Genomic DNA, 17,884 nt, shown 5'->3' with positions numbered 1-17,884 from the left:
AGTGCTGTGCACACTGTCAGATCAACGATTTGTGATGTCCCCCCTGGGACAAAGTAAAAATGTAAAAAAAAAATTTTTCCACATGTGTAAAAAAATAAATAAAAAATAAATTCCTAAATAAAGAAAAAAAAAAATATTATTCCCATAAATACATTTCTTTATCTAAATAAAAAAAACAAAACAATAAAAGTACACATATTTAGTATCGCCGCGTCCGTAACGACCCAACCTATAAAACTATATCACTAGTTAACCCCTTCAGTAAACACCGTGAGAAAAAAAAAAAACGAGGCAAAAAACGACGCTTTATTACCATACCGCCGAACAAAAAGTGGAATAACACGCGATCAAAAAGACAGATTTAAATAACCATGGTACCGCTGAAAACGTCATCTTGTCCCGCAAAAAACGAGCCGTGATACGGCATCATCAGCAAAAAAATAAAAAAGTTATAGTCCTGAGAATAAAGCGATACCAAAATAATTATTTTTTCTATAAAATAGCTTTTATCGTATAAAAGTGCCAAAACATAAAAAAATGATATAAATGAGATATCGCTGTAATCGTACTGACCCGATGAATAAAACTGCTTTATCAATTTTACCAAACGCGGAACGGTATAAACGCCTCCCCCAAAAGAAATTCATGAATAGCTGGTTTTTGGTCATTCTGCCTCACAAAAATCGGAATAAAAAGTGATCAAAAAATGTCATGTGCCCGAAAATGTTACCAATAAAAACGTCAACTCGTCCCGCAAAAAACAAGACCTCACATGACTCTGTGGACTCAAATATGGAAAAAGTATAGCTCTCAAAATGTGGTAACGCAAAAAATATTTTTTGCAATAAAAAGCGTCTTTCAGTGTGTGACGGCTGCCAATCATAAAAATCCGCTAAATAACCCGCTATAAAAGTAAATCAAACCCCCCTTCATCACCCCCTTAGTTAGGGAAAAATAAAAAAATAAAAAAAATGTATTGATTTCCATTTTCCCATTAGGGTTAGGGCTAGGGTTAGGGTTAGGGCTAGGGTTAGGGCTAGGGTTAGGGCTAGGGTTAGGGCTAGGGTTAGGGCTAGGGCTAGGGTTAGGGCTAGGGCTAGGGTTAGGGCTAGGGTTATTGCTAGGGTTATTGCTAGGGTTAGGGTTAGGGCTAGGGTTAGGGCTAGGGTTAGGGCTAGGGTTATTGCTAGGGTTAGGGTTAGGGCTAGGGTTAGGGCTAAGGCTAGGGTTAGGGCTAGGGTTAGGGTTATTGCTAGGGTTAGGGCTAGGGTTAGGGCTAGGGTTGGGGCTAGGGTTAAGGCTACAGTTAGGGTTGGGGCTAAAGTTAGGGTTAGGGTTTGGATTACATTTACGGTTGGGAATAGGGTTGGGATTAGGGTTAGGGGTGTGTCAGGGTTAGGGGTGTGGTTAGGGTTACCGTTGGGATTAGGGTAAGGAGTGTGTTTGGATTAGGGTTTCAGTTATAATTGGGGGGTTTCCATTGTTTAGGCACATCAGGGCCTCTCCAAACGGGACATGGCATCCGATCTCAATTCCAGACAATTCTGCGTTGAAAAAGTAAAACAGTGCTCCTTCCCTTCAGAGCTCTCCCGTGTACCCAAACAGGGGTTTACCCCAACATATGGGGTATCAGCGTACTCAGGACAAATTGGACATCTTTTGGGGTCCAATTTCTCCTGTTACCCTTGGGAAAATACAAAACTGGGGGCTAAAAAATAAGTTTTGTGGGAAAAAAAAGATTTTTTATTTTCACGGCTCTGCGTTGTAAACTGTAGTGAAACACTTCGGGGTTCAAAGTTTTCACAACACATCTAGATAAGTTCCTTGGGGGGTCTAATTTCCAATATGGGGTCACTTGTGGGGGGTTTCTACTGTTTAGGTACATCAGGGGCTCTGCAAATGCAACGTGACGCCTGCAGACCAATCCATCTAAGTCTGCATTCCAAACGGCGCTCCTTCCCTTCCGAGCTCTGCCATGCGCCCAAACAGTGGTTTACCCCCACATATGGGGTATCAGCATACACAGGACAAATTGGACAACAACTTTTGGGGTCCAATTTATCCCGTTACCCTTGTTAAAATACAAAACGGGGGGCTAAAAAATCATTTTTGTGAAGAAAAAAAATAATTTTTATTTTCACGGCTCTGCGTTATAAACTGTAGTGAAACACTTGGGGGTTCAAAGTTCTCACAACACATCTAGATAAGTTCCTTGGGAGGTCTAGTTTCCAATTTGGGGTCACTTGTGGGGGGTTTCTACTGTTTGGGTACATCAGGGGCTCTGCAAATGCAACGTGACGCCTGCAGACCAATCCATTTAAGTCTGCATTCTAAATGGCGCTCCTTCCCTTCCGAGCTCTGCCATGCGCCCAAACAGTGGTTCCCCCCACATATGGGGTATCGTCGTACTCAGGACAAATTGCACAACAACGTTTGTGGTCTAATTTCTTTTCTTACCCTTGGGAAAATAAAAAAATGGGGGCGAAAAGATAATTTTTGTGAAAAAATATGATTTTTTATTTTTACGGCTCTGCATTATAAACTTCTGTGAAGCACTTGTTGGGTCAAAGTGCTCAACACACATCTAGATAAGTTCCTTAAGGGGTCTACTTTCCAAAATGGTGTCACTTGTGGGGGGTTTCAATGTTTAGGCACATCAGGGGCTCTCCAAACGCAACATGGCGTCCCATCTTAATTCCAGTCAATTTTTCATTGAAAAGTCAAATGGCGCTCCTTCCCTTCCGAGCTCTGCCCTGCGCCCAAACAATGGTTTACACCCACATATGGGGTATCGTCGTACTCAGGACAAATTGCAGAACAACTTTTGTGGTCTAATTTCTTCTCTTACCCTTGGCAAAATAAAAAAATGGGGGCGAAAAGATCATTTTTGTGAAAAAATATGATTCTTTATTTTTACGGCTGTGCATTATAAACTTCTGTGAAGCACTTGTTGGGTCAAAGTGCTCACCACACATCTAGATAAGTTCCTTAGGGGGTCTACTTTCCAAAATGGTGTCACTTGTGGGGGGTTTCAATGTTTAGGCACATCAGGGGCTCTCCAAACGCAACATGGCGTCCCATGTCAATTCCAGTCAATTTTGCATTGAAAAGTCAAATGGCGCTCCTTTCTTTCTGAGCTCTGCCATGCACCCAAACAGTGGTTTACCCCCACATATGGGGTATCAGCGTACTCAGGACAAATTGTACAACAAATTTTGTGGTCCATTTTCTCCTGTTACCCTTGGTAAAATAAAACAAATTGGAGCTGAAATAAATTTTGTGTGAAAAAAAGTTAAATGTTCATTTTTATTTAAACATTCCAAAAATTCCTGTGAAACACCTGAAGGGTTAATAAATTTCTTGAATGTGGTTTTGAGCACCTTGAGGGGTGCAGTTTTTAGAATGGTGTCACATTTGGGTATTTTCTGTCATATAGACCCCTCAAAATGACTTCAAATGCAATGTGGTCCCTAAAAAAAAATGGTGTTGTAAAAATGAGAAATTTCTGGTCAAATTTTAACCCTTATAACTCCCTAACAAAATAAAATTTGGTTCCAAAAGTGTGCTAATGTAAAGTAGACATGTGGGAAATGTTACTTATAAAGTATTTTGCGTGACATATGTCTGTGATTTAAGGGCATAAAAATTCAAATTTGGAAAATTGCAAAATTTTCAAAATTTTCGCCAAATATCCATTTTTTTCACAAATAAACGCAAGTTATATCAAAGAAATTTTACCACTATCATGAAGTACAATATGTCACGAGAAAACAATGTCAGAATCGCCAAGATCCGTTGAAGCGTTCCAGAGTTATAACCTCATAAAGGGACAGTGGTCTGAATTGTAAAAATTGGCCTGGTCATTAACGTGCAAACAACCCTTGGGGGTGAAGGGGTTAAAGAGCTTAAAGGCTATTGACAAATTTTCATATTTCAAATAATGATGAGTTTTATTTATTTATTTTTTTTTTTTCTAGGAAAAAAGTAATCAACATACAGAATTTTGTGAGGAGAATCTACAAGCAACAATAACTGACTTATTCCTTGCTGGAACAGAGACGACAAGTTTGACTCTGAGATACGGTTTTCTTATACTCATGAAATATCCAGAAATACAAGGTAATAATTTTAATGTAATTTTATACAATTTAATAAGGTTCTCTCATAGCATCATGGCACGAGTAGTGGTAGCACTTTAGAACTACCCATCAGGGTACCTGGTAACTTTGGAGATCTTGTTATAGATTTTGCATTGGAGCCTAGGAGTTTCATATTGAAAATGTAAATGTTATCTGTATTTCATTTGCTTAATAAAAGAACATAAATATGATGCTGAGTCATTTCACGCAGACAAGCCATGAGTCAGGATAGTCAACAAGTCAGAAGTCAAAAGTCAAGAGGATACGTCATAAACAGAGGGAAGAAACAAAGGCATAGTCAGGTAACGGATCAAGGTCAAAACATCGGGAAAATTGCAGATCAGAACACAAGGGTTAAAAAGACGGATGGTCTTAGCAAGGTCCAAGGTTAAGCAACAAAAGACCATCAAGCAAAATATTAGGCACAAAGAAAACAAACCACACTTAGCTGAAGCTACGTTTGGCAGAGGTCTGGCACTAACGGCAGCTAAGTAGCCGGACAATCATCCAGGACAATGAACACCTAGAGACAGCCAGACACCTCCCAGTCTCAGATTGGACGGTCAAGCTGTCAATCAAAATGCCCACAGCTCAGCACACCCCTGCACCAGACTGGTTACTGAGCTGTCAAAGTACTAACAGCTTTAGCACCACGAACCTCAAATTTATCTCTGTGTGACTCCATATTGTGCCTCCATCTGCAATGTTTTTTGCAGTTTGCAGAAAAAAAGCTTGTGATGAAACAACAAAAGAAATGTAATTTCAAAAATTTTGTTTGAATCCACCAAAAAGTTTCTATGGAATTTGAAGCATAAGGAAGTATTTAATAAGCCACAAAACACAGCCTGGGAGAAAAATGTGGTCTGTGGTGCCATTGCTGATGGTCTCCAACTATATGGCTAAGTACTTTGCTGTCAAATAAGAGCAAAGAGGAGCAGCTTGGGAGCAGGGATGGGTAAGTATTAATGATGCATTTTATAGCTATCTGTGACCCCATATAATAGGACAATGGCATCCCTTGATCACTAATTGTCACTTTTGCCTATGAATGTGGCTCTCTCCATTTCCGATAATGGGAGTAGCCAATCTGTTGTATAACAATAGTATAACAACACTGGCAGTCTATAATGGAGAAAGTCACATGCATGGTCTTCTCCCCTCTGAAGTACTGATTAAGAGAAAAGAACCAACCAGTCTCCTAAAAGGTACAGCAGGATTCTGGAAGTGGAACTTGCATCTTTCGTACATATGGATACATGGGTTGTCATCGGGTGCTGTAGTCCACTAGCCGAAACCTCAAGGACCAGGGATGATCCAAATAAACGCCCGCTCTCCTTTTACTGTGGGAATGATAATACTCAGACAACACAGGGTATGGGTAACACAGTGTGGCAATACTTTATTGAACCACTAAACAGACAAATAACACATAGAACAGTCCCAGCAAATTACCCAAGATGGTGCAAAATTAAATAGTCTCACCCTTCTCTTGACTCACCAGGAAAAGAGCAGCTGTGAGTTCATAGCTTCCAGGGCCAACTTCCCCCACCTGTGGCACACACAGAGAGGAGGTAACAATGTAACAACAAGCTTAGGAAGCTGACAGTCCATTGAGGTACAACGCCAGGTGGAAGGGAGGGTCACAACCTGGCTTCTCCAAACATCTCCATGGCATGGCATAATGTGTAATCAACATATTAGCAAACATCATTGTTCAGTGACCTTACATCCATGTTTTGCAAAAGATAACAGTGCAATAAACTCTAGGATATGATATAAAAGGTAAATAACAACCATTCATCAATTTATAAGTATTAATTCAACCTACAAGAAGAGTCAACATAAAGATCACAGTTTATGCCTCCTGGATTATTAAATTTAGGTCTAGAAAATTAAGATTAAATGCAGTGTCATCACAATACACATACCCAGTATGACAAATTCTATTGGTTCTTTTGATATTGTATAAAAGTCTAAAATTTTAATTTATTTATTTTACTTTTAAATACTTACTTAAATAGCACCATCATATTCCACAATGCTTTAAGGTATGTGCACACCTTGCGGATTGGCCTGCAGAATTTTCTGCACAAAATCTGCATCTCTTGGCAGAAAATGCAGGCCAAAATGCTTGCAGATTTAATGCGGAATCGATGCGGATTTCTTGTGGATTACTTGCAGATTTGTTGCTGATTGTCATGCGTTTTTTGATGTGTGTATTTACCTTACTCAATGTATAGTCAATGGGTGCAGAAACGCTGCGTTTCCGCACAAAGATTTGACATGCTGCGGAAAACAACGCAGAGAATCTGCACGGTTTTTCAGCAGCATGTGCACAGCAATTCTCAAATTCTCATTGACTATCATTGTTACTGTACTACACTGTGGATTTGTTGCATTTCCGCGAGTCCAAAAACGCTGCAGAGATGCATCAATATCCGCAACGTGTGCACACAGCCTTACTCTTTAACTTTTACATGTGTTACCATTTAATTACTGCGGTGTGCATATGTATAATGTTTTTACTCTAGGTTATATTCATTAGACAGCATGGAGATTGCAAATTACTTCTTCTATCTGCTATAGTTGTGATATGAGCACTTTTGTGTTACATTGTTTGCAGTTTGTTTCTAAGGAGATTGACAACCTTCCCTCTCAGCTCCAGATCCAGATCTACTGTTATCAGTCTTGCAAAATCATAAGTCCCTTGTCCACATCATTGGCTGTTTACAGAGCAGCCCTCCTATTCACCGCTCACTTGCCTGGAATTTTTCAATGGCCCTGTTATCTCTATATACAAATACATTACCAAAAAAGTTGAGGCAGCACACCAAATCCAAACTTCTAAAGTGCTTTTTAATTGCCCATGTGGCGACGTTTCGGTCCTGGGTACAGACCTTTCTCAAGCTATTAAAAAGCACTTTAGAACTTTGGATTTGGTGTGCTGCCTCAATTGTTTTGGCAAAATATTTACTAGGACTGGTATGTACCTGTGAGGCATCTGCACTCTACCTCTTAACTGTGCTGTATTTTCTATTTTCTTTATATACAAATACAGTGATAACAGTGTAAACTTTAGAACATGCCACTGTCAGACCTGAATGTTTACAGTGTAACATTCAACTCAGGATAAGGATAAATCTACTAAACTAGAAATGTCAGTTAAGAAGGAGTGCTGGATTGCAAGCAACAAGGAACTGAATAGGCTGGGAAGGTGTGTGTTGCTAAAGACACATATTGAGCATAGCCCTTTTAAGCTATGTGCCCACGATCAGGATATAGTAACATAGTAACATAATAACATAGTTAGCAATGCCGAAAAAGACATTTGTCCATCCAGTTCAGCCTATATTCCGTCAGAATAAATCACCAGATCTATGTCCTTCTAAAGAACCTAATCACTGCAAGATACAATATTGTTACGCTCCAGGAAGTCATCCAGGCCTCTCTTGAACCCCTCAACTGAGTTCGCCATCACCACCTCCTCAGGCAAAGAATTCCAGATTCTCCTTGCCCTAACAGAAAAGAATCCTCTTCTATGTTGGTGGAAAAACCTTCTCTCCTCCAGATGCAGAGAATGCCCCCTTGTGCCCGTCACCTTCCTTAGTGTAAACAGGTCCTCGGAGAGATATTTGTATTGTCCCCTTATATACTTATAGATGGCTATTAGATCACCCCTCAGTCGTATTTTTTCTAGACTAAGTAATCCTAATTTTGCTAATCTCTCTGGGTATTGTAGTTCCTCCATCCCCTATATTAATTTTATTGCCATCCTTTGTACTCACTCTAGTTCCATTATATCCTACCTGAGCACCGGTGCCCAAAACTATACACAGTACTCCATGTGTGGTCTAACCAGAGATTTGTACAGAGGCAGTATAATGCTCTCATCATGTGTATCCACATTGCATTTAATCTACCCCATGATCTTGTTTTCCTTGTCATCCACTGCCTGGCACTGGCTGCTCCAGTTAAGTTTATCATTAACTAGGATCCCTAAGTCCTTCTCCATGTCAAATTTACCCAGTGGTTTACGATTCAGTGTGTAATGGTGATATTGATTCCTTCTTCCCATGTGTATAACCTTACATTTATCATTGTTAAACCGCATCTGCCACCTTTCTGCCCAAGTTTCCAACTTATCCAGATCCATCTGTAGCAGAATACTATCTTCTCTTGTTTTGACTGCTTTACATAGTTTTGTATCATCGGCAAATATCGATATTTTACTGTGTAAACCTTCTACCAGATTGTTAATAAATATGTTGAAGAGAATAGTTCCAAGCACCGACCCCTGCGGTACCCCACTGGACACAGCAACCCAGTTAGAGAATATACCATTTATAACAACCATCTGCTTTCTATCACTAAGCCAGTTACTAACCCATTTACACACATTTTACCACAGACCAAGCATTCTCATTTTGCGTACCAACCTCTTGTGTGGCATGGTATCAAACGCTTTGGAAAAATCAAGATATACCACGTGTTAGGGCTGGCGGAACGCACCAAAGAATATAAAGGAAGATTCAGTGCCTTGTGAAAGTATTCGGCCCCCTGGAACTTTTCAACCTTTTCCCACATATTATGCTTCAAAAATAAAGATACCAAATGTAAATTTTTGGTGAAGAATCAACAACACGTGGAAAACAATTGTGAAGTTGAACAAAATTTATTGGTTATTTTAAATTTTTGTGGAAATTCAAAAACTGAAAAGTGGGGCATGCAATATTATTAGGCCCTTAATACTTTGTTGCACCACATTTTGCTGCGATTACAGCTGCATGTCACTTGGGATATGTCTCTATCAGTTTTGTACATTGAGAGACTGAAATTCTTGCCCATTCTTCCTTGGCAAACAGTTCAAGTTCAGTGAGGTTTGATGGAGATTGTTTGTGAACAGCAGTGTTTGGCTCTTTCCACAGATTCTCGATGGATTGAGGTCTGGACTTTGACTTGGCCATTCTAACACCTGGATACGTTTATTTGGGAAGCATTGCATTGTAGAATTTGCTTTTTGTTTGGGATCATTGTCTTGTTGGAAGGCAAATCTCCATCCCAGTCTCAGGTCTTTTGCAGACTCCAACAGGTTTTCTTCAAGATTGGTCCTGTATTTGGCTCCATCGATCTTCCCATCAATTTTAAACATCTTCCCTGTCCCTGCTGAAGAAAAGCAGGCCCAAACCATGATGCTGCCACTGCCATGTTTGACAGTGAGGATTGTGTGTTCAGGGTGATGAGCAGTGTTGCCTTTACACCAAACATTTTGGTTTCATCTAACCAGTGCGCCTTCTTCCACATGTTTGGTGTGTCTCCCAGGTGGCTTGCTTCAAACTTTAAACAACACTTTTTATGGATATCTTTGGGAAATGATTTTCTTCTTGCCACTCTTCCATAAAGGCCAGATTTGTGCAGTGTACGACGATTGTTGTCCTATGGACAAACTGTCCCACCTCAGCTGTAGATCTCTGCAGTTAATCCAGAGTGATCATGGGCCTCTTGGCTGTATCTCTGATCAGTCTTATCCTTGTTTAAGATGAAAGTTTAGAGGGACGGCCGGGTCTTGGTAGATTTGCAGTGGTATGATACTCCTTCCATTTCAATATGATCGCTTGCACAGTGCTCTTTGGGATGTTTTGGAAATCATTTTGTATCCAAATCCAGCTTTAAACTTCTCCACAACAGTATCACAGACCTGCCTGTTGTGTTTCTTGGTCTTCATGATGCTCTCTGTGCTTCAAACAGAACCCTGAGGCTATCACAGAGCAGGTGCATTTATACGGAGACTTGCTTACACACAGGTGGATTATATTTATCATCATTAGGCATTTAGGACAACATTGGATCATTCAGAGATCCACAATGAACTTCTGGAGTGAGTTTGCTGCACTGAAAATAAAGGGGCCGAATAATATTGCACACCTCACTTTTCAGTTTTTGAATTTCCACAAAAAATTAAAATAACCAATAAATTTTGTTCAACTTCACAATTGTGTTCCACTTGTTGTTGATTCTTTACCAAAAATTTACATTTGGTATCTTTATGTTTGAAGCATGATATGTGGGAAAAAGTTGAAAAGTTCCAGGGGGCCGAATACTTTCGCAAGGCACTGTATAAGGTGCGTTTGCACCCCGGGGTCCTCCGTGCAGAGATAACACCTGCTGCATAGTAATGGCAGACAGTACATGGTGGTATAAAGAGAACACACACAGGTTACCTTCACCGGTATGTACGGAGACGAACCCTGTTGCTTCACAGGGTCGCAATACCATAGAGTGAATGCTAGTGTTTGGTCACAGGACTCTGCCCCAAGGACACAGGGTTAGAGTCCCTCTAGACCCACTAGCGCTCGGTACCACAACTACCGCACAGCGCCGCTCTGGCGGCCGCCTCTAACTGCCCTAGCTAGGGACCGGAAAGTGCACAAGATGTGCAGGGTGCCACACTGGCGGATGCTGCTGAATTAATACAGTATGATCGTGCCTTGTGCAGGATGGCACAAACTGGCCCCAGTCAGCTCCAACACCCAAACCACATGCAACAATACTAGGGAGGATAATGATTAGGAGTAGGGTTGAGCGAAACAAATCGGACAAGTTCAAAAATCGCCGACTCTCGGCAAAGTCGGGTTTCAAGAAATCCAACCCGATCCTAGTGTGGGATCGGCCATGAGGTCGCCGATCTGCGTGCAAAAGTCGCGTTTGATATGACGCTTTCAGCACCATTTTTCAGCCAATGAAGTGGGCAGCGTGAGGACATAGGTCTCGGTCCCCACCATCTTTGATAAGGGCATGACAGTGATTAGTTTGCTTTCTGCGGCATCACAGGGGCTATAAAGGGGCATGCACGCTGACCGCCATCTTACTTCTGCCGATCTTAGCATAGGGAGAGGTTGCTGCAGCTTCATCAGAAGAAGGGATATAGTTAGGGAGGGAAGATTAACCCCCAAACTGCTTGTGCTGTAGCGATTTCCACTGTCCATCACCACCTTTTTTTTGCAGGGACAGTGGAGGCTAGGTTTCTGTGCATCAGCTCTGTAGCTTATAAGGCTCCCTGATAGCTGAATTGCTGTTTGCACGCTGCTGTGCAGGCCAACTGCTTTTTTAAAAGCAAAAATCCTGTTGCTCCTTTCTGCACAGTTATCTTGTTTATTTGTCCACACTTTTGTGTGCAGCAGTCCTTTTTATTGCTGCCATACTTGTCCTGAGATCATTGTAGGGAGATTGAAATTGTACTACAGTCCTTGTATTTTTTCATATATCTTCCAGCCACTTTCTGCCACTTACTTTGTGTTGTTTTATACACTGGGCCTGAGTTTTGGTTCAGTCTCCAAAAAAAAAAAGTGAGATTCAAATTCTCAGAAAGTGGATATACTTCAGTCCTGTTAGTTTGTCGTATGCCAGCCAGCCACTTTCTGCCACTTAGATTGCATTGTTATATACACTGGGCCTGAGTTTTGGTTCAGTCTCCCCCCAAAAAAAGTGAGATTCAAATTCTCAAAAAGTGGATATACTTCAGTCCTGTTAGTTTGTCGTATATCAGCCAGCCACTTTCTACCACTTACATTGTGTTATTTTATGCACACGGCCTGAGTTTTGGTTCAGTCTCCCAAAAACAAAAAGGGAGATTTAAATTCTCAACAAGTTTATATACACCTTCTACCTTGTTTTACAGTACCATATAACGGTTGTTATTTTGGTTAGATTTTCCAATTAATGAGGAAGTCTGGTGGAAGAGCCCATAGGCGGTGGTTGCCAGCTGGTACTGATGGTCGTGGTGGTGGTGGTGCATCTGGTGGTAGTGGCAAAAGCACAATAGCACCTAAGGCTGGAGGTGTTGAGCCAGCGTCATCGTCTGGCTACATAAGGCCTCGAAGGCTCCCTTATCTGGGAGTAGGAAAACAGCTTTTAAAGCCGGAGCAGCAGGAAAGAGTTTTGGCTTTCCTTGCTGACTCAGCCTCTAGCTCTTTCGCCTCCTCTTCAGAAAGTTCCAAATATAAAAGCAGCGAGTCGTCAGTGCATGCTCCCGGTCAGGAACAAGACATTTACTTGTGTCCTTCACCCAAACCAAAAGTGAAGGATGCATCAGGCGACACTACAGGTTACTCCATGGAGCTCTTTACACATACCGTGCCTGGGTTAGAAAGGGAAATTGTTAACTGCCCATTACAAGATGAATCGGACATGGAGTGCACTGATGCACAGCGACAGCTAGATTATTATGCTGTTCCATTGACTCAGATCACTACATTGCCCTCGCAGTTTACTGAGCCAGAATCTGACCCTGATGAGACTATGGTGCCCCATCTTGAACGCTATAGCACCTTACACGGTGACACAGAGGAAGGTGCACAGGACATTGAAGAGGAGGTGATAGATGACCCAGTTGTTGACCCAGATTGACAGCCATTGGGGGAAGAGGGTGCCACTGCCAGTAGCTCAGATGAGGAGGAGGATGATCTGCAGCAGCCATCTACATCGCAACAGCTGTCATCTGGCAGGCCCATATCAGGCCAAAAACATTTGTCAAAAACAAAAACAGTTTTAGGACAGCGTGGCCATCCAGTGAAAGTAGCTCAGCGTGCAATGCCTGAAAAGGTATTCCATAGTGGGAAGAGTGTAGTGTGGCAATTTTTTAACCAAGATCCGAATGATCAGTCAAAAGATATCTGTAAGAAATGCTCAAAGACCTTTAGCAGAGGGAAGAATCTTCAAAATGTAAATACAACGTGCATGCTTAGACATTTAACCAGCATGCACTTGCAAGCCTGGACTAACTACCAAACGTCCCGTACCGTTGGTGCACCTGCTCAGAATGAAGGTAGTCAGCAACGCTACATTGCTTCCCTCACTGTAAGCCCACCGGTTAGGACACCACCAGCAGCAAAATGTGGAGGTATCGTCGCAAGGCCAGAGCAGTCAGGGAATCACTAAGTTATTGGTAGGAAACACTGCATGTAGGCCAACATCAAGAATACCATCACCAACCCTCTCTCAATCCGCCATGTCCACCACCACCCCACGCTAGTTCCACCATATGCAGCTCTCCAGTCCAGCTCACCCTACAAGAGACTCTCATTAAGAAAAGAAAGTACTCATCCTCTCATCCGTGTACACAGGGTTTGAACGCCCACATTGCTATACTAATCTCGTTAGAGATGATGCCCTACCGGTTGGTTGAAAGCGAAGCTTTCAAAGACCTGATGGCCTACGCAGTACCATGCTATGACCTACCCAGTCGGCACTTCTTTGCGAGAAAAGCCATCCCAGCCCTCCACCAGCATGTCAAAGACCGCATTGTCCATGCACTGAGGCAATCAGTCAGTGGAAAGGTGCACCTCACAACAGATGCATGGACAAGTAGGCATGGCCAGGGACGTTACGTGTCCATCCCGGCGCACTGGGTTAATGTGGTGGATGCAGGGTCCACAGGGGACAGCCATAGTGGGACAGTTCTGCCTAGCCCATGGTCTAGGAAACAGTTGGCTGTAGGCGTTCGCCACCCCTCCTCTTCCTCCTCCAGAAGCGAAAGCTCGACCACAGAGTGCAGTCGCATGACCACTACATCCGCAGCTGCCAGTATTGCACACGAGGTGTCCCATTATCGAACAGCTAGTGGTAAGCGTCAGCAGGCTGTGTTACAAATGAAGTGTTTGGGCGACAACAGACACACCGCGGAAGTACTGGCCGAGTACTTGCAGCAACAAACTCAGTCATGGCTGGGCAGTGTACATCTTGAGGCAGGCAAGGTAGTCAGTGATAACGGAAGGAATTTTATGGCTGCCAGAGCCCTTTCAGAACTGAAACACATACCTTGCCTGGCTCACACCTTGAACCTGGTGGTTCAGTGCTTCCTCAAAAATTATCCAGAGTTACCAGCCCTGCTCCTGAAGGTGCGAAGACTTTGCTTGCACATCCACCGGTCGCCCGTACACTCCAGCCGTATGCTGAACCATCAGCGATCGCTGAATCTTCCCCAGCACCGCCTAATAATTGACATTGCAACAAGGTGGAACTCCACACTGCACATGCTTCAGAGGCTGTGCGAACAGAGGCATGCTGTAATTAATTTGTGGGAGGATACACATACACGGGCAGGCACTAGGATGTCAGACATAGAGTTGTCTGGTGTGCAATGGTTGAAGATACAAGACCTCTGTCAAGTCCTTCAGTGTTTTGAGGAATGCACATGGCTGGTAAGTGCAGAGGATGCCATCATAAGCATGAGCATCCCACTAATGCGTCTGCTGATGCAAAGTTTGATGCACATTAAGGAGCAGTCATCTGCAGCCAAGGAGGAGGGAAGCCTTGATGACAGTCAGCCATTGTCTGCTCAGGGAACTCTCCTGGACGAGTTGGCGGACGAAGCGGAGGAGGAGGAGGATGATGGGGTTGAATATTTATGGGAGGAGGATGCTTCTCAGGGGGAAATAGAAACTGGTGGCGTTGCAAGGTCAGGTACAGGGTTTTTGCGGGACACAAGTGATGTTGATTTGCAAGAAGGTGCTCCTCAACCCAGCACAAGCAGTGAATTGACACCTGGAACATTGGCCCACGTGGCTGAGTATGCCTTGCGTATCCTAAAAAGGGACCCCCGCATTACTAAAATGATGACTGATGATGATTACTGGTTGGCCTGCCTCCTGGATCCACGATATAAAGGAAAATTACAAAATATCATGCCACATGAGAACCTTGAGCAAATATTGGCTACCAAACAAGCAACTCTTGTAGACCGTTTGGTTCAGGCATCACACAGCGGCGGTGATGGTTCTCACACGAGCCGTAGGGGCAACATGGCAGAGGTGTTAGAGGTGCACAAATCTGAAGTGGCGTTGGACAGAGGGGTTTTATGACCAGGTTGTGGAGTGATTTTGCAATGACTGCTGACACGACAGGTACTGCTGCAACATTTCAAAGTGACAGGAGACAGCATTTGTCCAGTATGGTTACGAACTACTTTTCCTCCTTTATCCATGTTCTCCCTCACAGGTCATTCCCCTTTGATTACTGGGCATCTAAAATAGACACCTGGACTGAATTGGCAGAATATGCATTACAGGAGCTCGCTTGCCCTGCTGCTAGTGTGCTATCAGAAAGTCTTCAGTGCTGCTGGTTCAATACTGACCGAAAAAAGGACACGTCTGGCTGCCCAAAATGTTGATGATCTAACCTTCATTAAAATGAACCAATCATGGATTTCAAATTATTTTGCCCCACCTTCCCTTGCTGACACGTAGCTTGCCTGAAAAATGTCTTGCTTTCGGCCTCCTCTTACTGACTTCTCCAATTCCTCCATTTGCAGCTGCTGAATGTCCACCATAGGCCATTTTTATACCTCCCTAAATGGGCTGAATTCCCCCACAGGGCCGTGGTCACCACCTGGCGCAAGCACCCGTGCGAGTGCCGTTTGCCTGGACAGGTGGGTGGGCCCACTCTTGGGCGACGGCACTGGCACAGGGTCCCTCATGGTACAATGAAGTGACTCTGACGGTGGTGGTGCACAACCAACGTCAGACACACCATCGTAATATGAGGGGCCCTGTGCCAGTACCGCCACCCACGAGAGTGTTCCCCCCAGCTCGAACAGTGCTCTACCACTTGCAATACTTACCTCTCCCTGCTCCACCACTGTGTAGTCTGTGCTGTTAAATCCTTCAATGGCACTGCCAATACAAATTTGTTGAAAAGATAGATGATAGTTAAAATACACAGGGGCCCTGACCTCCATTTAGACCAGTTAATACTTTGCGCCTACTACCAATGTCTGCTACTCAGCAGAGAAGCCCACCCCTGTACCTAGCTATGCCACCTGTTTATTTATGAACAATTTTTTTGGCAGACATTTAGCCCACTTTATTATTTGGGCCTGCTAAGTTAGTCTGCTACTCATTACAATTTTCCGACACTGAGCAAAGCAATGTCGCCTGTTTATGAACAATTTTTTGGCAGACATTTAGCCTACTTTATTATTTGGGCCTACTAACCGTGTCTGCCACTGATTACAGTTTTCCTCCACTGAACAAAGCAATGCCGCCTGTTTAGTCCTGTTACCACATTTGAACTGCATTTAGCCTACTTTATTATTTTGGCCTACTAACTGTGTCTGCCACGCATTACAGTTTTCCTCCACTGAACAAAGCAATGCCGCCTGTTTAGTTCTGTTACCACATTTGAACTGCATTTAGCCTACTTTATTATTTGGGCCTACTAACTGTGTCTGCCACTCATTACAGTTTTCCTCCACTGAACAAAGCAATGCCTCCTGTTTAGTCCTGTTACCCCATTTGAACTGCATTTAGCCTACTTTATTATTTTGGCCTACTAACTGTGTCTGCCACTCATTACAGTTTTCCTCCACTGAACAAAGCAATGCCGCCTGTTTAGTTATGTTACCACATTTGAACTGCATTTAGCCTACTTTATTATTTGGGCCTACTAACTGTGTCTGCCACTCATTACAGTTTTCCTCCGGTGAACAAAGCAATGCAGCCTGTTTAGTCCTGTTACCACATTTGAACTGCATTTAGCCTACTTTATTATTTGGGCCTATATCTGTGTTTCCTCCTCATCCTGCCCATTGCCCAGCCACTGCTAGATGAGTCTGCTGGTACATTGGCCCAGACGACTACATTCCCCTTGCACTCTACACAGCCAGAATCTGACCCTGCTGAAAGTCAGGTTCCCTTTCCCGCATACCATACCACCTTACACAGGGACAAAGAGGAAGGTGCAGATGAAAGTGCAGGTTCCTTCATCAGGTGGGGGGGCATACTCGTTGGCGACGTCACTGGCAGAGGGCTCCTCATAGTACGCAAAAGTGTCTCTGCCAGTGGGAGGCGCCACCTGCCATCAAACAAACCGCCGTACTATGAGGGGCCCTGTGCCAGTGCCATCGAGTGGGCCCTCCCTGCTTGCTCAGGATCCCAGCACTTGCAAAATTGAAATACTTACCTCTCCCTGCTCCACCGCCGTGAGGAATTCCACGTTTCCTGGGCCCACGAAAATCTTGAGCCAGCCCTACCCCCCCACAGCTTTAGCCAAATGAACCCCAGTTTTCAATGCCTAACTATTATTATAAAGTAAATTAAGATTGACCAGCTTAAGTAATAAGAATTGATGTTTTTGGCATTAAAATGGGCACTGTAGGTGTTTTCCTGTCCTCCACTCACTGCCGACTTTCATTCTCCATTGACTTGCATTGGGTTTCGTGTTTCAGTCGGCCCCCGACTTTTCGCAATAATCGTCCGATTTCACCCGACAAAGTCGGGTTTCGCGAAACCCGACTCGATCCGAAAAAAGTAAAAGTCGCTCAACTCTAATTAGGAGCTTTCACCAGATATAAAACTCACATCCACACATGAACAAATTCAGTTTATACTAGCACATGGCCGAGCGGCTATGCAAACCTTTTATAGTTGCGGCCTTCCAGGACCTTGCCAGTGGTCCAATCAGCCGATTGAGGACCTGAGCACGTGACCTCTGACCTCCAATACTTGGGTTAGATTGTTGACCCTTAATATAGGGTTTTCTTTGTCTCTCGCCACTTCATCTAGCATTTTATTTTCCACCTTGAATATCGTGTTGAAGAAGGTGTTTAATATATTAGCTTTTTCCTCGTCATCTACAACCATTCTTTCCTCACAATTTTTTAAGGGGCCTACACTTTCACTTTTGATTTTTTTACTATTAATATAGTTGAAGAACAGTTTGGGATTAGTTTTACTCTCTTTAGCAATATGCTT

The 17,884-nt window shown here is 43.2% G+C and overlaps 1 protein-coding gene across 2 annotated transcripts in view; it reads left to right on the top strand.

Moving 5' to 3' along the window:
* Positions 1 to 17,884, top strand: part of LOC143805908 (cytochrome P450 2C8-like) — a 47,246-nt gene that overhangs the window by 14,969 nt on the left and 14,393 nt on the right. For both annotated transcript variants that reach the window (XM_077285662.1, XM_077285663.1), the window contains one exon: positions 3,978 to 4,119. In XM_077285662.1, coding sequence (XP_077141777.1) covers positions 3,978 to 4,119 — 142 coding nt within the window. The remainder of the gene's footprint in view (positions 1 to 3,977; positions 4,120 to 17,884) is intronic.

This window comes from Ranitomeya variabilis, chromosome 2, assembly GCF_051348905.1.
Source record: "Ranitomeya variabilis isolate aRanVar5 chromosome 2, aRanVar5.hap1, whole genome shotgun sequence".
NCBI classification, from domain to species: Eukaryota; Metazoa; Chordata; class Amphibia; order Anura; family Dendrobatidae; genus Ranitomeya; species Ranitomeya variabilis.
The sequence above is the reverse complement of the archived record's forward strand: the minus strand, read 5'-3'. Positions and strand labels throughout refer to the sequence as shown.